This window comes from Apaloderma vittatum, unplaced genomic scaffold (genome assembly GCF_000703405.1).
Source record: "Apaloderma vittatum isolate BGI_N311 unplaced genomic scaffold, ASM70340v1 scaffold9657, whole genome shotgun sequence".
Classification (NCBI taxonomy): Eukaryota; Metazoa; Chordata; class Aves; order Trogoniformes; family Trogonidae; genus Apaloderma; species Apaloderma vittatum.
The window spans coordinates 9,997-32,513 of record NW_009726743.1 but is presented as its reverse complement, the minus strand read 5'-3'; the positions used below and the strand labels follow the sequence as shown (position 1 = coordinate 32,513).

General features: G+C 37.7%; 1 protein-coding gene across 1 annotated transcript in view; it reads left to right on the top strand.

Moving 5' to 3' along the window:
* LOC104276922 (membrane-associated guanylate kinase, WW and PDZ domain-containing protein 2-like) overlaps window positions 1-22,200 on the top strand; it is a gene marked incomplete at both ends in the record, with an annotated part of 38,328 nt that extends 16,128 nt beyond the window's left edge. Inside the window, 2 exons of the mRNA XM_009873396.1 lie at window positions 21,697-22,029; window positions 22,119-22,200. Coding sequence (XP_009871698.1) covers window positions 21,697-22,029; window positions 22,119-22,200 — 415 coding nt within the window. The remainder of the gene's footprint in view (window positions 1-21,696; window positions 22,030-22,118) is intronic.
* Window positions 22,201-22,517: the final 317 nt, after the last annotated feature.

Below are 22,517 nucleotides of genomic sequence, written 5' to 3'. Positions count from 1 at the left end.
ATTTTTTCTAATATTAATTTTCCTTTGCATTTTTTGTTTTTCTATTGGTTTTATATAAAATGAACTTGCTACAGTGGTCACAGTAATATCTGCAATTATCTTCTTACCTGTGAAAAGTTTACACTTTTGGCACAAAATCACTGAATTCTAATCTCCGTGAGGTTCCTATTTTAGTGCTTTCTTCATATTTTTATTCCTCTGGTACTCACTAGATTGTTAGGTACTCATCAAATGATAGCCAGGACACATATGTGCCTAGACAAAAACAAAAAAAAAGTATCCCTATTTTTGATACCACATGCTGTTGCTGTCTAGATCTGAGGTCTCTGTGTGCATCTTGTCAGATTTCTTTGATTGGCTGCTGTGATATTCAATGACCTTGTGTTCTCCCTGAAGTGCAGAAAATCCATGTCGCTATCTGTTTTGCCTGATACCGAGTTAGAGCTTAAGTCCATGTTGCCTATCTGTCAAGCTACTGAGCATTCATTAAGCACTACATACAAATCTTTCTTATTAAAACCATTTTACTTTGCATAAATATTCCTCGAGGTACAGAGAGAGCTATTGATTCTTTTTAGCCCTATCATTTGGCTATTCACTTGAAATCTTTATTAAAATTATTTATACAAACACAAAGAGCAATTACAGCTGAGCATCCAACTTGGATTTCAGAATGCTTCTGAAAACATTCGAGTCACAGGAATAACCAGAAAAAAATTCTTAGGAACTTCTTGTTTTCACCTCACATGTTGTCTTGCTTCATGAGATGATTCTGATTTTGTATTACTAGTACAAATAAGACTCAATTGTGTCTCACTCCATATATGGTTTTTAGCTGTATTGTTTGCCATAATTTAGAAACTTTGAGAATCTTCTATATCAAGCTTTAGTTTTAGTACCTTATTTCCTTCAAAGCATCACATTATGGAACATAGATCCCCAATTATGGTGTTAATAGAGAGGAAAAGGTTGCCTCCAGACAACAATTTGGGGTGCGGTTCAGTTGTAGACATAGGTGCCCAGTGCCATTAAAAGTGCCAGAGATCCCACCTGGCTTCCTCCTGCCTCGGAGGTCACAACCTCTTTTATGTCCTATATCATTCCTGCAAGCCCTGTATGAACAACTCAAATGCCCAAAGCTGTTGTAGATGAATTAGATGTCTACTTAAACAACCATGTTCCTCCTTCAGTGCCTTAAGAGGAGTGTGTTAATAGACACCTTTGGTTTTCTTTATCGACTATTATATCAAGCAGTGATTGATTCATTACTGTAATAATAATACTTTTCCAACAATTTTCAGCCTAATTCAAAGCTCACACTTGTGGTTTTATGAACACTTAAAAGAAATGGCAAAAAAACTTTTAAACCTAATAGGCATAAGTTTTCCTCATTTAACCATTCAAAGAGCAACATTATAAGTCTGATAGTTGAGTTCAACCATAAACTGATAATTATATATTCATTTTCATCTCCAGCACTTACGATATTTTGGTTCAGGTATTAATGGTACCTGTAAAGTATATAGCAATGTTAGGGTTGAATAATATATGTAGTTTGTTTTCTTTCCTATAGTGACTCTTCTTCAGAAGACTCGGTTTTTTCAAGTCCAGATAATAAACAGAAATGCATCAGAAATCTGAAAAGAACAGTAATCTTTTGTTTTGCTTTGAAAAAATTCATGTTTATACACAGGAGACAACTCATAGCATGCACAGTTTATGGCACTACATTATGAATGACATTCACATTTGTTGGCACTCTACTTTGATGTATGTTTATCAGTCCTAAAAATGATAATACACACTTACTACTTGAAACACTAAGATATTGGACACCTAAATACGTGAAGTTCTGAGTTACTTACTGTGCCAACTGAGCAACATTTTCAGCACCAACTACAAAAAGTTGACCATGTTTGATTAGAGATGGCTGAGGACTGAGCATGCCCAGCTCATGTGTGCACCATTTACTGCCTTTTTTATCCAACTCTTTATCTTCTGACCAGATTTTCACTGCAGTTTTTATTTAACTCAGAAACCAAAGCTGAAGTGATCTGATGGGAAGAGAGGGGATAATGCAGATACAATCTATGAAAATACAGATCTATGAAAATATAAACAGTCTTGTCTCTTATGGACAAATGCAACACAGCCCATATGCACAAGACGTACACGCTCTGTTTAACCTAAGCTGCCAGCCTAGGTCTCTGCAGCAAGAGTAAATGGAGATTTCTTGGTGCTCAAAGGTGCCATATCTTTAGCAGAGATGACATCATACAGAAATCAAGAAGCGTGGTAAAGTAAAATATAAAAGAGGTGAAAAAGCAGAGAGAGTATTTTATTTGGAACACAAACTACTTAAGTATATGCAGCCTCACTTTCCTGTTAATTCAAGGTCTGACTCCATGGAAAACATGGTCACCAAGGCCAAAAGCATGGACAAGTATACTAAAACTATGTCAGACATATTGCAGTACACAAAAGCAGAAGAGATGTAAAATTATTTTTTCTGACTGCTATCACATACTTACACACTTTTATCTCAATTTACTGTTCATATTATCATACACAAAATAAGTATGTATGACAAGTCTTGGAAGCCCATAAATTCATTCTTTGATCTGATCTCCATCATACAAATTGTGTACTTTCTGCTGTTAGGGTATTTAACATAGGCTGGGAGATGATAAATATATTGTCATAATCCTCACATTTGTTAGAGCAATATTTGTAAGTTTTGCAAGTTGTCAGTTGAGTAAGCAGTGTGCAATTTACTCAGTGGCTGCCAGAAATGCTGCAGTTGCAGAAATATCTTTTTCACTATCAAATATAATTAACATCTATCTCACATGATTTGACTATTTGTATGAACACACAAAAATATACATTGAAAATAGTAGTCGTCATCTTCTCATGTACTATTTCATTCAGTAAATAATGACATCTTATTTCCTTACAAGGAAAATTATCTGGAAAGGGGGAAAGAGATTCTTCCTATATAAAGAGATGACAGGGAAAGTCAGAGTTTAATTTTACACTTTCAAAGTTCGTAATCTAGAACTCTACTTTTCAGTATCATCAGCCATGTCACCTTCAATTTTCTTTTAATTTTGTTGTTTTGGCATGCAGGGCTTTATTATACTATTCAATTATCAAAACAAGAAGTAAACATTTAGCTGAGTTTCAGATGGTTTTTCATTTTGTATTGCAAATTAAATAGATTAAGAATGCATAATCACCTCTGCCCCCACATGTGTGCAACCAAATACAATCTGTATCTATATTAAAGTCTGAGAGTTCAGAAATTCAGCTTATCATTTACCTTTAACTACTTTTTGGCAACAGCTTTTAAAGCTAAAATTTAAAGTACATTTTAAATCCTTTGAAAGTAAAAAACTAAATTGAGTAATGACTTTTGAGATACATTTTGTGCTGTATATTTAGAATGGGAAATATCTTCCTTGACAGTTAGCAATTATTCTACTTGAACAAATTAGTTAACATCCCTGTACCTGACTTTTCCAAACCAAAAAGAGAAATAGTCAACTGAGAACTTTAAAAAGTCCAGTAATTATTGCACTTAGCAACTCCCATCATAGCTACCACAAATGTTAGTGAAGAGAAGCCTAATGGAGTTCAACTTAAGGTATTCAGTCTGTATATGCATACTGTATTTGTCCAATTGTGTGCTATACATTAGAACAGAAATCTATGCTCAGTCACATGTAGATCAAATTCTTGTTAGTGCTCTGAGCATCTCGTTTGATGCATAGTATAAGGTAAAAATATCCAGATTTGCATTAGAGATGAAGAAACATTCCCAGGCATATGAATCATGTTCCAGGAGCATTGTGAACCTTTAGCTAATGGAGGTTACAGAGACATTTCAGGCAATTTTGTTACAAGTTTATTTCTAAAGCATATTTCACTGCCTATTGCCGGAATTAAGATATTAGTATGGATGCACCTCGCATCTGACCCTGTTTAGCTGCTCACATAGCCTTTGGAAGAAAAGCAAAGTTTATTCCAGCACTTATGCAACTGCCTCATTGTAATTGATGATTCTGACATTTTGAAAAATGGCTTGTTAGTTTAAAAACCTGTAATGAAAATTTCTCAATAACATAAAGAACATATTTCAAACGAGTAGATAGGCATGAAGTTAATTCTGATGAAAAGCTAGAAGCCCCAGGAAAATTTCATCCAGCCCTTGCTCTCTCTGCCCAGCAAAACTCTTCTCCCCTCCAGCAGTCACATAAAAGTGGGATATTGATTCTGGGTCGGGGAATGGAGCTGGAGCTTGAGATGCAATGCTGCCAATGAATGCTCTGTGCATGCAGCAGCAGGGCGCAGCACTCGCTTCTGCTCATCTACTCTTCCAGTAGCTACTACAGGGAGCAGTGCCGTGATGGCCGAGCCAGGCGCCCCAGAACACCTTCCTTCATCATGCCCAAGGACTGTGTGCAGGAGCTAGGCAAATTCTTGGTGACTGGAGCTCTGGGGTCTTGCAAGGTCTCAGCTCTGGGTCTCAGGGGATGACTAGGTGGCAGTGGGGAGAAGCGGGTCGCATCTCCAGAGCCTGGGTGCACGACTGGGAGAAAACTGACGGGACTAGGATTTGCTGGAGCTGAAAATGTGACAGCTTGGTTTTCTTCTGCAGGGAGACAAGGAGAAAAGGCGGCAATTTTATGCTCAGAGGTGGCTGGAGAGTGGGTGTTTATACGCATATGTGTGCAAGTAGAAGGAGGTGGGAGAGAGGAGGGCGAGGTACTAAAGGAAAGAGGAGAAGACGCTCTGCGAGAAAGGTGTGAGAGCAGTGGTGTGAGTGCAGATCTTTTAAACATGGGCATTTTCACTCCTTTTGATGTACTGCTTTCTTCTTCAGCTCCTAATGAAAGCATATTAAAATTCTTTGTATTCAACTAATCTTTTTGGCATTAAATTCAGCACCATCATATGCAGTATTTACTGAGATTTGCTTTGCTATACTGAGCATCTCCTGTGATACTGCTGAGGAAAAGTTAGATAATATGGGGCACCTCTTCTTTTCTTGATAGGTCTGTTCCCTGAGAATTTATTCATAGCCTAATAGTGAGTCATGAAGCATGCTGAGTTATGCTGCTGCTCTGTTATTCATGATCTTTTCTATCCCACCTGTACATACACACACAAAAAAAACCAAGTCTCAATAAGCAAAGGCTATCAGCAGTTGATTATTATGGACCTGAAATCATGCCTTTGAGTCCTGAGAATGCATCAGCTCTACAGATGCGGGCAGGGCTGAGGTGAGGGTGTCTGTAACACAGTGAAGGACTGAAAGAGTGCAGGGAAGATTGGTGGTTTCGTGCTGGGGCAATTCAGAGAAAGCAGGCAGCGGAAAGAGGTGGGAAGAAATTGCGGTAGTAATGGGAACCTGACAGTGCTTTCATGTCTTGTAAGGGAGAGGTTCAGGTTATAGTCTAATAGAAACATTATTACAATGGCATGGGAATGAAAGACGCGCTAGACACGCAGGGTGGCATTAATCATTCTCCCATCACTAACATGTTATTCCCCTGATGTTGGGTACCTCAGCCAGAGCTCTCAGTAACCATCTTGTTTGATGGAGCCTGCTTGATGTTCTTCTGCTGAAGCCTCTAGAAAAGTCTGCATGCCACAAGGCAGCCTGGTGGGCTCAGGCAGGGTGTCCTCAGGCAACTGTGTCATCCAGCCACAGCACAGACACAGCTCCCCGTCCAACCTCGTTGCTGGCACCAGAAATCACCCGTGTATTTAACCTTGTTTGATTAGTAGATGGGTTTGGGGGTAGATTCCACATGAAATTCATGCAGCCTTGCAGTACTACACATAATACCAAAATACGTACCACACTAACATGTTCATATTTTTTATATCATTTTAGAGGATTTTTTATTTTAGAGGGGGTTTATTGTAACAGAGACAAGACAAGTAAAGTATACTATTGTCTTACCTCCGGTCATTTTCCAGACAGGTTAGAATGGCAGCATCATTACTCAGAGTTCGAAAAAGCTTTCTGTTTTCTGGTAGGCAGTTTTCAGCAATCAGTTTAGTCTGACCTATTTCAATTATTTTCTGTATCTCAGACAAACTATGTATTTTTTTTAGGCCAAACCTGATTACATCAAAAGGAAATGCAGTTGACTATTATATAAGAGATTCAAGTGTTTACAGTGCTTGCTTACTTAAAAAATAATTCTGAATTGTTTTGGGAAAGAGGATTAGTAAGAAGAATTGCACTTGAACAATTGTTCGTGTCAAAAATGCTACTCCATCCAAGGTGCAGAGCTGATTTTTATTTTTAACTGTAGAGTGTTGTAAATACTATCATTGGATAGTCTGTTCAGTTCTGAGTGCAGGATTGTGATACATTGAACATTTTATTTGGTAGAAGAGTAATGAATTCTGCTTTGCTGTGTAATTCTGCTTTTGTTGTGTAATTTCAACTCTTAGAACTTTCAATTCTTAGAACTTTTTGAAATTAACTATTCCAACAAAATTACTGCAAACTGGCAATTTCTTCTAGCTAGTCCCAACCTAGAAAAAAATTGTCAGGAAACGCATTCTTTGTATAACCTATTTTTACCAACTATCTCTTGAGTGTCTATTTATCAGAGCTCCTAATGATGAGAATTTTCTTAAAATTATGAGAATTTTCTTAAAGTTTGTAAAGCTGCACACATGTTAGTAGTGTGTATATAGGCATAGGTATAGAGGTGCAACCTTGCTGGTGCTCCAGCAGTGACCCCAATATCAGTGGACCTCGAGCCCATGCAGCACCCCAGGTCCTTTTATAACCATTTTCCAAGGCCAGAGGTTCGCCTGAGTCATACAATTCTATGTCACTCTTCCAAATGTACGATACTAATCACAATCTGTTAGAGATTATAAGGCCATTAGAGATTTTATAACCCATTATAAAACAGTGGTGTGCATGTGATATGTAGTGCAGGTATCTGGATATTTCTAAAAGTGTTAAATAGATAGTAACGTTGTGTTGTTGATAATACAAATAGCAGATGTTGAATGGAGGTGCTTTTATACGTATATGTGTCTGTGAGTGGGTGTGCTGAAGGTGTATCTGTGTAAAAAGAAATATTTCTATGTGCAAATATATATATTTATATACATAAAAATAAATATAAAATTTAGTCCACTTCAAAAGAAAAATGCATTTCTTTGTAGGAACAAGGGAAGATATGAACTAGAATATTACTTCATCATATCAAACATTCTTAGAGATCTGTGACCGAGGCACTTCATGCCATCAAGCACTTTTACAGAGATCAGCCAGGTTCCAGGAGTGTGGATTTTCCACACTGAAATATATCCACATGTAGATGTCAATCTCATTTTACATGTGTGCATTAGAATGAGGAGCTAATTTTCTTCCATTATGAAGTCTGTGTTGAACAGACTTTATTTGGGGTCGACAGAAAAAGCCAGACGTGCCCTGATTTGGGTTTTCTACCCGTTAAGTGAAGGAATGGCACTAGTCATAGAATTCAACACCAGGTCCTCCCTCACTCGCTCTATTTCTTTCTCTCACACATGTGTATCTTAAATGTGACTGAGGGGAAGACTCGGACCAAATACAGGAAAAAAGAGGAAGTGGAACAAAGATACTAAAGTAAATGATAAAATATGAAGTGTACTCCTGATAAAGGCTGTATCACAATGCAAATACATCAAATGCACATAGACAACCCTTAATCTATCATTTTCCAAATTTGAAAGTTTTCTTTTTGGATATATAATAGATTTCATAAAAGACATTTGAAAGAATCCCTCTCTAAGCCAAGACTGGAATGGGAGAGTCGGTGTGTTTAGTCAGTGCCAGAGAGCCTTCCTACATCTGCGAAAGCAGCCCCAACTCTCCCGCAGACAAATAGAGTGATGCATAATACCTTGTACAGTATAACTGCATCCACTTCAACAGACTTCAGCAAGATTTTTACTATTTCTTTCAGTGGCAGCAAGTTCTCCCAAGTCTTAGAAATGACATGGGCCATCATTACATTTTGTGACCTCTGTTTGTATCCTACAACAGCAGTTTTTAGGGATAGGCACTGTAGTCTTACTACTATATTGCTATCCGTGATGGAATTAGATGCCCTTTTACATCCTGATTTAGCTGGAAAAGAGAGAAATCACATTAAACTTATGTAATTTTTATTCCTTTTTCTTTCACCTCTTTACTTTTCAGTCAATTTGATGCAACAGTATTAATTTGCCATTAGGTGAAGGCACACTTCCTATTTTTGTATTTGAATTAGGCAGTGTGTCTGATTTTTAGTTTGGGAGATTGAGGAATTTAAGGAAATTGCAGAATGCTCACGTAACTAATTTCTCTTTTAATGGCGACAGCTTTTAATCTCTTTCACGTCTTGTTGGTATCTGAGCACATCTGGCTCTTTCTTAGGTATTCAAAATCTTTATTTTATGCCTCGAGAGCATCCTTCCCAAATGGATTCTATTTGTGCAAGTGAAAAAAAGAAGAATATATTATCAGTCATCCTAAATAGTCTTGCTTTTGCACATTCTCTTTAACTGCACGAAAATAACCATACAGACAAGTATTTGTTCTACTTCTTTTCATAGTCGGAGGGAGAGGGAGAATCCTGCGGTAGAAGAAGTGTAGAGTGTGGGTAAGAACCAGGTTGGAAAATATTTAATTATAATCTACAGTAGAACCTGACTTGACTCCAGTGGAGGAGAAGCGCATCGTTATGTGCAAACAGTTCTTCACTGTACATAGAGAAGTCTTGCAATTGGACCTGAACCTCATCTTTGACATTACTCATTTTAATGATGGCATCATTTTTTGAATGCTGAGACATAGAGAACAATAGTTTTGGGGAACACTCTCTTTGTAAGGTTATCTACTGACAGGCAAAGGCTGTGTAAATACAGAAATGCTTTTCAGCTTCCTTGGCCAGCACGTGGGACAAGCGGCACCAATACCAGAAGGATTTATCCTGCGTTTTCTCCACACCATTATGTTTCTCCCTCCATTGCTGCTAGTATTTGCTTTTTTCTCTGTTTCCATGTCACTTAAATGACATCATCAGTTCCACTATTCCCAGTCCTCTTGTGGTAGGCCTGCTTTGAGGGATCTCTGGTGCTGTGGATCACTTTCTTGTTACAACAATTTAAAGCTGAGCATAAAGGCAGATGGTCTCAGCTCTAGCAGAGTAAAGGCTGTCCTCTGCCTTCAAGCTCAGATGAACATAGCTGGAAGAAAATGTGCCACCTGTGGTTATCAGCAACACTGCACTAGAAAAACATCTATACTGGCTGTTATATAAATCCAGGATTGCCTCAGAATCCAAAACACGATTTCCAGTTTTTAGACTAGATTCTCCTTCTGAACCACTAATCTTTTCAAAACTAGCTGAAGCTGTATGAATAAATGTTGAACCATGCATACCACTGTTTTCCAAAAGCACTTTTTAGATGAGTTCAACTGTGAGTGCTTTACGGTATTCAGCGTTTAATCTGCAGGCCATTGCAATAAATCCAGGAGGACAATGAAGTCTAAGAAAGAAAATGGATATGGTCATTGCAATACCAGAGTTAGTGCCTTCTCTTTTTATGGTCTTTATCATATGGTCTTTTTTTTATGGTCTTTATCATATAGCAACATAGAAGCACATAGAAGCATTTCACAGTAGTTATCCCTAGCGTATTAAGTAATTCCTAGAAGTAGCATTAGTAACTGTACTCTAGTGATATTAACTGCATGATACCGGAATTTTTCATTCCCTAAAGCTCCTCCACTGTCCCCAGTTAATCAGAATACTTCTTGCCATGAGAATTCTAGCAATGCTGTTACAATATGTTACAATCTGTCATGTGGGATAATAATATACATATTCTTGGAATGACAGTGAAAAGTTTCGTTTTCAATTGACATAAAGTAATAGAACTTTTCAGAATTTATTTCTTCGTGGTGTCAAGGACCCCCAGTTTGGAAATGCTGTGATTCGTTCTCCTGAATATTGACTGGGAAAATAATATATAATCTTTTGCCAGTATAAAGTAAGAAAAAGTAGTATTATATTTTGCAGTTATAGCACTGAGTGTGTTGTTTCCAATATTGTAACAGCTTGTTCTGTTTTACAAATTGGTTTATTGTCCTATGAACAGATACACATTCTCCCTGCTATACCCATTGTAAAATTCATGAAATCAAGACACACTAGTTCAAACAAACACTGACTTCATTTGCCCAGCCATGCTTAACTTTGCTGGTAGGGCAATTTTATTTATAGTGATGTCTCCTGTTAGTGTGAGCAGCCCCAGATTTTGCCTGAGTGATTCATAAAGACAATTTCGGGTTTTTTCATGAACTTGTATCTTCGTAATTATAGTAAATGTGGAAGGAATTAAACTAGACGAAGAGCCCTGCTTTCATTTTTGTATCTAGGGTTGTTTGAGGGTTTTTTGGTTTAACTTTAGGTGGGTTTCTTTTGATTCTATTCCCCATTGGAATTAATGACTGTGTCATTTCACTGTATTTCTGAAAAACACTCATACATACAGTTGACACTAAGCTTTTCTTTTCTTTTCTTCTTTTCTTTCTTCCTTTCCTTTTCCTTTCCTTTCCTTTCCTTTTCCTTTTCCTTTCCTTTCCTTTCCTTTCCTTTTTTCTTTTCTTTCTTCCTTTCCTTTTCCTTTCCTTTCCTTTCCTTTTCCTTTTCCTTTCCTTTCCTTTCCTTTCCTTTCCTTTCCTTTCCTTTCCTTTCCTTTCCTTTCCTTTCCTTTTTTCTTTTTCCTTTTTCTGGAAATTGCTTTCTGGCAGGACATATATGTGAGCATTGTGTGCACTCACACCTGAATTAATAATTTCATACTTGAACTGTCATAAGAAACAAAAGGAACAATAGCAGTTTTATATAAAAAATGCCATCCATTTTTAAAATATTAGACTTTGGAGTAGGGTTCACCAACATACTCTAAGCTTTTTGTGCCTGCCTGAAGCAGGACAGGGATCCTATATGTGCGACCAGTTAAATACAGGGAAGAACAGAGCAGCCAACAACATCCATCAGTTTACTTTCTGCTTTGTCTAGCACCCTGCTGCTGGCATTCACATCCCAAATTCCTCCTGCTCCTTCCATTCCTGTATCCTACAGTACACACACTTGTCTATTGTTCATCCTTCATTACCTCCCTGTCTCTAATATGCTGTGTCCATGCACACATCATACTTTTACCTTCATTGTGCACTTCTCATAGTTCTTAGAACGAGGTTTGCGAAATGCCTGTTCCATCTCCCACCGTTTTCACAGGCTTACCTAATAAGTGTGAACTGTGCATAAAATATGCTTGAGAGAAATTTTCCATTAATTGCCTTCTGTCACTATGGCTACTGTCTCCACTGAGATGGAAGGCTACAGCTTGCTCTTGATTTTTCATGGACATGGAAGCGATAACTCACAGAAGAAATGGTTCCACCTACTTTACCAGAAGCAGTATAGAAATATTGTATAGAAGCAAATGACAATTAGTGGTAGCCTTCTGAGGAAAAATGAGACATAGTGATCATTTCGGTAAGTTTTTTTAACACAGGCCACCTCTGGGATGATTCACAGTGAGAACATTAGGAGATGGCAGTCGTACTGTGAGACTGCTTTTTCAGTCAGAACAAATAGTCTGATAGGGGATCACAGCCATCCATAATAACCCATTTTAATTTACCTCTATTCATTAACTAATTAACAAATTAGTAAATTGAAACATCCAGAAAATTCATTCTCTTCTAAAGAGGATGTGTTCCCATCCACAACAGAGTATCAATGCCCCTTTATGTGTAATATCTGAGATTTGACTCTTAAGCAGTAATTGATGTACCCATAATGCAGCTTAGTTGCAACTGCTAAGAACCAAGTGTTAAGCTGAAACCCTACATGGCACTGGAAAATAATAGATTACCTATCCTGCAGTGGTGTTATCATTGTTCAAATATTTACTGCAGTGGAAATGAAATCACAACAAAATTGTGACGACTTAATGCTGTAAACCATACAAGAATACTGCAGACCCTCATCTCTCCTTCAGAAAGCTTACAAGCCAAAACAGAAGATAAAAAAGGTGAATGAGACATACAAGGAAGCAGAATAGCTGGTGGGAGATTGTGATTTTTAACCATGCAGCTGCCAAGGTGAAAATGAGCTTTTCCTAATCGTCATAAGGTTGGAGTTCCATGCGTATTGAAGAAGCGGCTTGGTGGGACATTTGTTAATGATTTTGCCTTCTTCATCTCACTAAAAAATTATTAAGCAAGGTGAATTTTGTAGTTTAGACTCAGTGTTGTACTCAGGAATGGGATGGAAAAGAAAGCATAAATTATTCTGTGGTGAAGGTGTTAAATTGTTTTGCAAAGAATAAAAATATATTGTCCTTGAAAATGAGTACTCGGCAGTGAAAGAGGCTCTGGAGGTATTAAGATAACATTAGGTTGGAAGGAAGGTCAGTTTGATAATACATTACCGTCTATTAACCTGGAAAAATACAGTAGAACCTGAGAGAACCAAAAGGAACTCCACTATTTCTCGTCAGCATACAATTTTAAGGCACCTTTATAAAACTCTTAAGCAGCAAATGACTCATATACTAGCTATACATTTGTATGAGATGTTTGTTACTAAATTGGTAATCAAAGATAACTAACATGCACTGACATATCTATATGTAGCAGATATATATTTAATCTAACTTTTTACTCCAGACTTCTTTCAAAATATCTGTCTCTATCTCTGGAAGGTGCTGACCTTGTAAATCCAGTTGGTTGCTTTCAAAATATAGCAAGATTTGAGATTTTATATATATGTACAAAAATGCATGCGCATACAGGTATTCTGAATTTCTGTTCTGGTAAGACAGTAGAAGCTCTGCTAATTATGATGAAGCAGTGAATGAGCGCACAGTTTGTTACAGCTGACAGGATTAAGAACACAAGATACTTAATGAAAATATGATTCTTCAGCGTAAGTTTGCGAGTGAATTTATGGTGTTAACAGTAGCATCTGGGGCAAATAATTGTAAGCATTTATCATGGGAGGCATTCAGATGCATATTATTGTGATCAATTGAACTTGCTAAACAATGCATCATAGCAACACCTTCAGATTTGATCCCTGGTGTTTGGCTCCACATCCATGGTTTGGCTCTGAAAGAAGCATCCTGGTTTTCAGGGGTGCTAAATGCTGGCAGCTCTCATTGAGCTCAGCTTATGGAACAGGGACCTGAGCAATGAATATAAAAAAACGAAAAATAAATCTACACATCAAAGCTTTTAGTCTTAGTTTGAAATTAAGGTAATGATCTGACTGATAGTGAAATCAGATTTGCACTGCTCTGAGTCAGCTGCTGAAGTCAGGCACCTGGGTAAGCACTCTTTGCAAGTGTGGCAAGAAAAACAGAGTATTGATCAAACAATGACGAAAATCATGGTCTTGGAAAGTAGATAACAGAGTTATAAAAATGCCCCAGTTCTGGCAGTAGTGTCGACTTCAGTTACAGGGAGTATCCTCATAAAACATTAGATCTCCAAAATCAAAATGAACTTTCAATTTGCCTCTCTATAGATTTAAAGCAGAGATTAATCCTACGCATCTGTCTTTGCACTTGTTTTTTAAGTGTCCAGCTAATTGCTGTTACTTTCACTAAGTACTAATTTAGTATGTGGCTAGTTATTGCTTGTCCTCATGGTGCTAGCATTACTCAAAGACAGGAAAAAGCTCTATTGACCATTTCAAGTAAAACATGCCTGCCTAAAAATTCCCACTTACATACATATTTCAACATATACATTTTTCTTTGTGCTGAAGCCTCTTTGTAAATGTTTCCTCTAGTTTCTCACCTCATTCATCTCCCTGTTTCCTTCTCAGCAGTTTATGACAAGAATTAGCAGTTGCAATGGTGTGCAGCCGACAGCACTGCTGAAAACGTCTTCCACCGGGGACAGGTGGCACATTGCCAGGATTCCCAGGTGGGGACAGGGGCTGCTTCATATTTACATCATGCTTTGCCATACCCTTATGCCTTTAGGCTGCCAGGAGGCTGGCTGGGCTACTTGCCTCCTCCTGGGAGCTATTACCTAGATAAATGTGATGCTCTGCGTACAGAAATGAAATGCTGTGCGTACAAAAGCAAATGTGTTGTAAATTTTGACCTCCTTTTTCTAAAGAAGAAAAAAAGGGCTTTCATTTCTACGTGAGCCTCTGCACACAGTGACACCTTTCAAAGTGATCCTGAATAGCTATGCAAACATGGCATACATTTTTTATCCTGCTCTTCAGATCCACTGACGTTCTGTCATGCAGTTCATTCACACTAGGCATTTCAGGATGTGCAAGTAGTTCCTGCAAGCCAAACTGAGACAGAACAGGCTTATGTAATTGGTAAATAAAAAGCTGCCTTGAAAATTGGACTTTTTTTCTCTTTGTGTGGTTTTGCCTCCAAATTACTTAAAATCTTTTAAATAACTACGTTTTTTCTAAAGTGGCTGGTCTAACATTCGTGCTGTGCTTTCACATGCTGAAGAAGTGAAAAACTGTCCAGTTAGGAGGAGAATCTACTTTCTCTTTAGCACTTTATGAGCAGCATTCATTTAAGTATTCTTTTGCTATTGCTTTACTTACGATTTTAATCCACAATGTTTCATGTTTACTGCATCAGCAAATAATCAAGGCCTTTAGATTTTTTTTGAATGTATTTTATTCCTCTCCCCCCAAAAAGTTAAATGCCTCTATTTAAAAAGCTTTTACCACTATATGCAAAATAGAAATAAAATGTAAATAGTTTCTTCTACTAATCCACATCTGCTTGGATATAATTACATGATACATGCTGGTTAAACACAAAATTTTTTAATAGAGGGATTTTTAATTAGGCATGTGCATCGGGTCACAGTAAAATAAAAATGGATTCTAAAAAATTGGTTGTTTAAAAACGGCACCTGCTTGCTCGACAGATCTGATTCTTGGGTAAAGTTGCAGACATGTGTCTGTGTCACACCCTTGAAGAGAAAACCAAGTTTGGAGCCAGCCTGCTCAGTCCTTCCAACGAAGGGGACAGATTTTAGCCCAAGCTAACCACTTCTACAATGATGCTTTGTAGAATTACTGACTTTCAAATATGACAAAGACACGGTTTACGTTTGTTACCCAGGTTTCATTAAGGGAAAAATTTAGGCCTGTCTAACACAAGTTTGAATGCCTGAGTGCCTAGAAATACAGTTTGATTTTGCTTTTTGTCAGATTTAGTAAACAATAATTTTTGTAAAACTTTCTGTACAAGGTGAAGCCTGGGAAACAATTCTCCCTTGCCAGTATGAGCAGAGATATTTTAATGAGCTGTTCAGTGTTCTCACATACCAGCAGGCAGTCCTGAAATCAGAGGCAGCTGTGTTATGTCTCCCAGAAGCTCTTTTCATTTCACTGTGGCCGCCACAGTACTATCTATCAGATAAAGTTGTTATAAAGTTAATAACAAAGTGGTCAATGTTAAATTTAGCTCTTCCAATCAATAGGTGTGGTTATCATATGCATGTGCTTCTCCCTAGGTTACATTTTTGTATGTTTTCGCAATTATTTTAATGTTCCTTTTTAACAGAAATAAGTTAGAATTTTCTTGGCAGGTGTTTGAACTATTTCAGTATTAATATACAATAGTCATCTTACACAGCAATCTCCTTTATGAAGTTATTATACTTCAGTAACTTTTATTTTAGAGGTAAGAGTAATTATGTAATAATTATTAACAAGAAGTAGGGCCTTTTTTTTTTTTACAAAAAGATAAATTCATCTACCATGAACTGCAGGATCCTAAGTTTTATCTTTTCTCTATAAAATACAGATGTTAACAGCTAGAGCCAAATTGGTTTTAAAAGATTCTGTGAAAGATCAGAGTGTGAAAAATACTTTCTGTTTATGCAGAACCTTTTGAAATCTTCTACCTCCAAATAAATGCCCCTGCTCATTCATAACGCAAATTATTTGTTCACATGGTGGATTAACACCTATGGCAAGTGGAAGAAAGTTCAGATTCAAAGTTTCAGAGTATAATTTGCCTGCTACTGTTTAACTAAATGATCCCTTGTGAACTAGCTCTTTATACTACTAGTAGTAACATATGTGCACATGTAAAAACGGCTCATTCCTTTCATGACCACCAGTCATGTGCCATTGTTATTAAAATTACCCCCATGTTTCCTGTCTCAATACTGGAAACATGCTAACACCTCTGAATTTATTATTAATAGGCTGCAATGCCAGCAATCTTACAGCACTTTGCAGAAAGAGAAGACAAAGTCATTGCTGAGAAGTGACAGAAATAGCTGGTAATGACAGTGGATAGTGTGGGTGGGCAGGTGAAGGGAAAGCTTTTACAATAAAGTAATCATTTATTCCTAGTTCTGAAGCTCGTGCAAAGTATGCATATACAGAATTTAGAATATACTGCTGAGAAAGTGGGAATAAGAAATACTGGAGAAGTTTGTAGAGTTTACCTGGGCTATAAATGCAGGGAAAAAAAAAAAGTTGCAATCTGTGTCTTCCAGAGTTGATGATCCCTGTGCTGATTTGCCAGACTGCAGGTTGGTTTTAGCTCCATTGCTATTGGCTTGTGGAGGCTGCAGAGATGTAGCAGAGCTGCCTCTGCCCTCTACCAAATCACAGCATCTGTCATATTTTAAGCACAGGAACACGGATACAAAGACACTGATGCAAAACACTTCAGAAACAATGGAGAAATTTCTACTAAACTTGGAATATGATCATAAATTAACAACAAAGATCTAATCTGCATTTTTTCCTCTGCATTCAGACTTCAAACAATTCTAAATATTAAAGGCAGACAAGTAGGCAATTCAGTTCACTGAAGTTCATAAAAAAAATTCAACCAGGAAAATGAGTGCAAAAGAAACAATAATAAGAAGAAATAAGGAAGGTGTTTGTATATAAATGATAGCAACATGAGTGCCAAGATGGAGGAACTTTGCCTACTAGTGCAAGATATACAAACATATGTAAAAACATAGCAGAAACAGTAACGGGAGTCACTTAATAATATAGATTCCTCAGAAAGGAGGGAAATAGAGCTGGTAGCATTACATCAAAAATTAGGATAATTTGTGATAAGTGACTCGTGTCAATAAACCAGATTTGGTTTGCATTGAGCACTTCTAGCACGAAGAAAGTATTTTAGCAGAATTAATGCTTGCAGAAAATACCCAGGGTGTCAGATTTAACTCTGCAACATTATTGTAGAGAGGAATATAAGCAACAATCTGTCATTAGAGGATGTTGAAGCTTACAAATTCTTCACCAGTCACTAAAAATAATGACAGTTTAGATCTGATTTTCACTTTGAAATATGTAGATAACGAAATGTAACCTTAACCAAGTATTCAGGCATTGCAAACTTTAGTAAAGAAAACAAGATAGTTAAAGTGAATTATTCTGTGGCTTCATGGATATTTCTGTGAAGACATGAAATTTCATCAACTGTAACATACTGTGTTGTATCTGACAACACAGAGACTATGTTCAGCCATCCAGGAAGTGCCCTCCAGACCTGTGTTCCTAAATTTCTCACTTAAATGCAAGAGCCTTGAGTAAAGCAGAGGTAATTATAAGACAGATTGACAAATTTGGTTGCTGTGAGTATTCCCTAACACGCTTTGACTCAGTGCTGAACTTGGAACAGGCTGCCCAGGGAGGTGGTGGAGTCACCAACCCTGGAGGTGTTTTAAAAAAAAGTAGATCTAGCACTTGAGGCTATGGTGTAGTGGTTAGGTATGCTGGGGTGAAGGTTGGACTAGATGATCTTCAGAGGTCCCTTCCAACCCCTAACATTCTGTGATTCTATGATTCTGTGACATTGGCTGCTGGACAGCAGAATCTGTTCTGGTGATGGTGTAGATGTTTGAGATGTATTATTGTCTGCTCTACTGGATATCTATCAAATCTGCTATTTTAACTAGAAAGTTTCATTCAGATGCCTTCCTCATAGACCAGCCCTCCTGGTCTGCCTCATCCCTGAGCAGTCTCAAGTAAGAGAGGGTTGGTAGGGTGTATGTAGAGTTTGTACAGGCTAGTGGGGAAGATGAAATTGAGGAGGGCACCCAATACTGATGACCTTGAAGTACAGAAATGTTCAGCCTGGAGAAGAGAAGATTCAGGGGGACCTTACCAATGTATATAAATACCTGAAGATAAGATCCAAAGAAGGTGGAGCCAGGCTCTTTCGAGTTGTGCCCAGTGATAAGACCAAAGCCAATGGGTACAAACTGAAACACAGGAGGTGCCGGCTGAACATCAGAATACGTTTTCTTACTGTGCAGGTGACCAAGCACTGGCACAGGTTGGCCAGAGAAGTTGTTGAGTCTCCCTCCTTTGCGAAACTCAAACAGCATCTGGACATGATCCTGGGCAACTCGTGACCCTGTCTGAGCAAGGAGTTTAGACAAGATGACCTCCAGAGGTCCCATCCAGCCTCAATCATTTGGTGATTCTGTAAGCAAGCTCCAGTCATTTTAGTAGGTTTAATTCTAAAAGTCAAGCAGAGTTTGATGCTTAATATAAATGTTCTGCATAACTTCAAAGATACCCACTCACTGTGAAGCCGTGATTTCTAGAGGCAGATTACGGCTTGCTTAGAAAACCAGGCAGGAATTATAAAAGGGATTGCTATTGTGCTTGTCCATATGCACCCATTATTATTAGAAGCAGCAGGAGAGAGCAGACAGAAAAGATGCTACAGGAGCCTCTCAGGGAGTTTTTTTAAAGTGGAGAGGTTTTGAACTTTGTATTAGCATGGCACTGGCTCTGTAATGCTCTTAACTTATCTCTCTCTTCCTACCAAATGCTGGATACTTCTCTCTGTGTCCGCAATGAGGAACGCTCAGCCTGGAAAATGAGTTAAATTTGGAGAAACTCCTACAGAGATTTATTTGAAGGATTTTTTTATATTAACCCCTTTTATTCCTCCTTCATGTCTCATTATCTGAAACTCTGTTTCTTCCCAGTTTAACACCACTGTAGCTATTTCTTAGAGCTGAACTTAGTAACTCATGCCTTTTTCCCCATCTCTCTTACTCTTCAGCTGTATGTTCTGTATATGACAGTACAGTATTATGGGGTGCAAATGGTTCAGCTGTGAGGTACAACTTCAGAGTGTGTGTAGACATGCTATTCATGTACCTCAGAAACCACAAAGACCTTTGTAACTGTCGATTCAGGAAATGCTGAAGAACTTTCTGCTATCTTGTGAGGGATAGATAAGGCAGGGTCATTTTCTGAACAAGGAGTTCTTGCCCAAGACTACCTAATGCTCAGTTTTGCCTATTTAGAGAGTGGGTGAAGGGGCTACTTGGCCTATATATTTCCTGACTGCACTCCTTGTGCACAAGCTAATTTTCTTTCACTGAAGACCTATGTAATGTCAACTAGATTATCTGATTTTCTCATTTATAAGAAAAGTATTAAATTTTATATCATAGCTAAACCTGTGCAAATGCATAAAGTGAAGGAGTGAAAACAGACTGTGATTTTCTTGCCCAACACAACAAATGTATTATTCCTTTTGCACCCTGCTAAAGTACTGCAAGAGAGGATGAACAAGCAGATTGGTCTCCTCCCACCACATATCTGCATTGCCAGCAGTCAGGGAAATAAAGACTGCATAGATTAAAAAGTTGCAAGGGTATTCTTAAGACATAAGCTACTGAAATAGGAGCATGCATTGAAGAGCTCTCGGTTCGACAGTATTAGTCGAGTTACGAGCAATGTCAGCCTCACTGCTAATGCGGAAGCCAGGGATGAGATTGCAGGTAAGATTTTTCTATAAAAGGGCATAAGCAAATCACAATGAATTGCAGCCATTGCCATAACAATTTAGTACAGTACATTCTTTTTGTCTTTTAAATCTTGACTTTTAAAAACTGTTTTTCTCTCAGCTGCTTGAGACAGAAGCATTGGAGTTCTTTCAGCACTGCTTGTGAAGTGATCTCACTGTTTTTGCTGATAATTTGAAGTTGATTTGTGATGCTCATTTAAGACAGTATTTACCGCTCCTGAGGTTTCTGTGAATAATATTCGCAAACATTTAAACTCTTAGCATTTTTTCCCTAGACATCATCTGAAGAAATCTTTCTCTGAATCACAACTTTTTCATGTGCAATTAATTACTGTCGGGCTCTTAGAGAGGCTGATCACGTGGGAACTGACCATTTCGTATTCACATGGAAACAGCCTCTGCCTTTTGTTGCCACACAGAAGCAGCCTTTGCACTGGCATCTTGATTATGATCTTTTTTCCTCAGTTTGCTTGATTAGATCTCTTAAATTGCAGTACTTGAAGGAGGTAATTTCATAACTACACTTGAAGCAATTTCATACAAAAAATCTCATCCTCCCTAAATCATTCCCATTTTATTGCTGAATTTTCAAATATCATTAAAAAACATTATGACAGGTCAATTAGTGTACTATGTAACTTTTAGACACCTCACAGTGTTACCTGTATAAATAATTTCTTGTTCGTAGTTAATGGAAGAATAATAAGATATTCAGAAAAATATTTTCATATGTGGATTTCTGTAACCAAAACTCTTTCTCCTTTCTTATAAAGATGCAAATTATTTTATTAAACTGGAAACTGACAATGGGTCATGAAACTGTTCTGAATATTCTCCGTACTGATTACTCATTTTTATTTTAATATGAACCTTAATAGTACCAAAATAAATTATTTACAGCTATAAATATTTATATCCATCCTAACAACAAGAAGGAATTTGAACTTATTTCTGAACTTTTTAGTACACAAGCTGGTTGGTGCATGAGCAATATCGAGACCCATAAAGACCCTGTTGACTTAAAGTATTCTGGTTTTTTATATCTTCTGACTGTTAACTCTGTACTATACACAGAATAAGTTTTGGATGTAAAGGTAATATCTTTATTTTTATTTGACCAGCTGTTTCAGCTGGAAATATTCCACTAATTTTCAGGGATTTGCCTAGACTTTTCTAATAAAATGCTATTATACTTACTTACAAAATTTGTCCTGCCATTGTCCTTGAACCATTATGGCTACAACAAAATGTCACTAAATGTCTTTACGATATTCAAGATACAGTTTAGTTTATGCCTAGAATAAGAAATTACTGTAGTAGTCCTGGGTGTCATTTAATAGGAAACTGCCAATATAATGATCAATGAAAAAATATTTCCTTATGTACATGCACACATGGTCTTGCATCCCTATTCACTGATTAAGTCCATGAGTGCTTGCTATTTCCTTTTTTTCTGCTTTACTCTTCACCAAACAATGGTATTTCTTGACAACCAGCCCTCCAAATAAAATTCCACTGTAACTTATAAAAAAGTAATCTATGGACTACACTGAAAGGACTCAAAAAATAGGGAAGAAATATGAAGAAAAGGTGTGTCTTGGTCCAGGTTAATTCTCCAGCTGTGAGCTTCCACAGGAAAGAAATAGTACTGTCACTGTCTATTTGTATTATATTTGCTGGTAGACAAACTTCACTTCTTGTCTCCACTATTTGAGTGAGTCTATTTAGTTTTTAGTAGAGTTCTACCACATGAAATAAATTGCACTGCACATACAGTAACTGATGATGTCTCTGTTTTTCTTCTCTTTCTAGGTGATGTCATTGTCTATATTAATGAAGTTTGTGTCCTTGGACATACTCACGCAGATGTAGTCAAACTCTTCCAGTCTGTTCCTATTGGTCAGAGTGTCAACTTGGTGCTATGTCGTGGATACCCTTTGCCCTTTGATCCTGAAGATCCTGCCAACAGCATGGTGCCACCCCTTGCAGTAATGGAGAGGCCTCCGGTAGTGGTAAATGGAAGACATAACTATGAAACTTATTTGGAATACATTTCTAGGACTTCTCAGTCTGTTCCAGACGTAACAGATCGACCACCACACTCCTTGCACTCCATTCCAGCAGATAGTCAGCTTGATAGCACATTCCCACCACCTGCCCATGATGATAATGTATCAATGGCTTCTTCTGGGGCCACCCAAGCTGAACTCATGACCTTAACCATTGTGAAAGGGGCCCAGGGCTTTGGCTTCACTATAGCAGACAGTCCTACAGGACAGAGGGTGAAGCAAATTCTAGACATTCAGGGATGTCCTGGTTTGTGTGAAGGTGACCTCATTGTTGAGATCAACCAGCAGAATGTACAGAACCTGAGCCATGCAGAAGTAGTGGATATACTTAAAGAATGTCCTGTTGGAAGTGAAACTTCTTTGATTATCCATAGAGGAGGTAAGTTTGGAAAGTCTGTACAATTACAAAAATGTGTGTAAAAGGTTCTAAACCATAAGACATACATATACTCACTACATCCTTGTGTGCTAGATTGGAAATTGTGGGAGGTAACACCATTGGTGGAAAAGTGTGTCTGCAATTAAGTATCCTAGGCAAAATCTAACGTTGTACTTTCCTTTTTG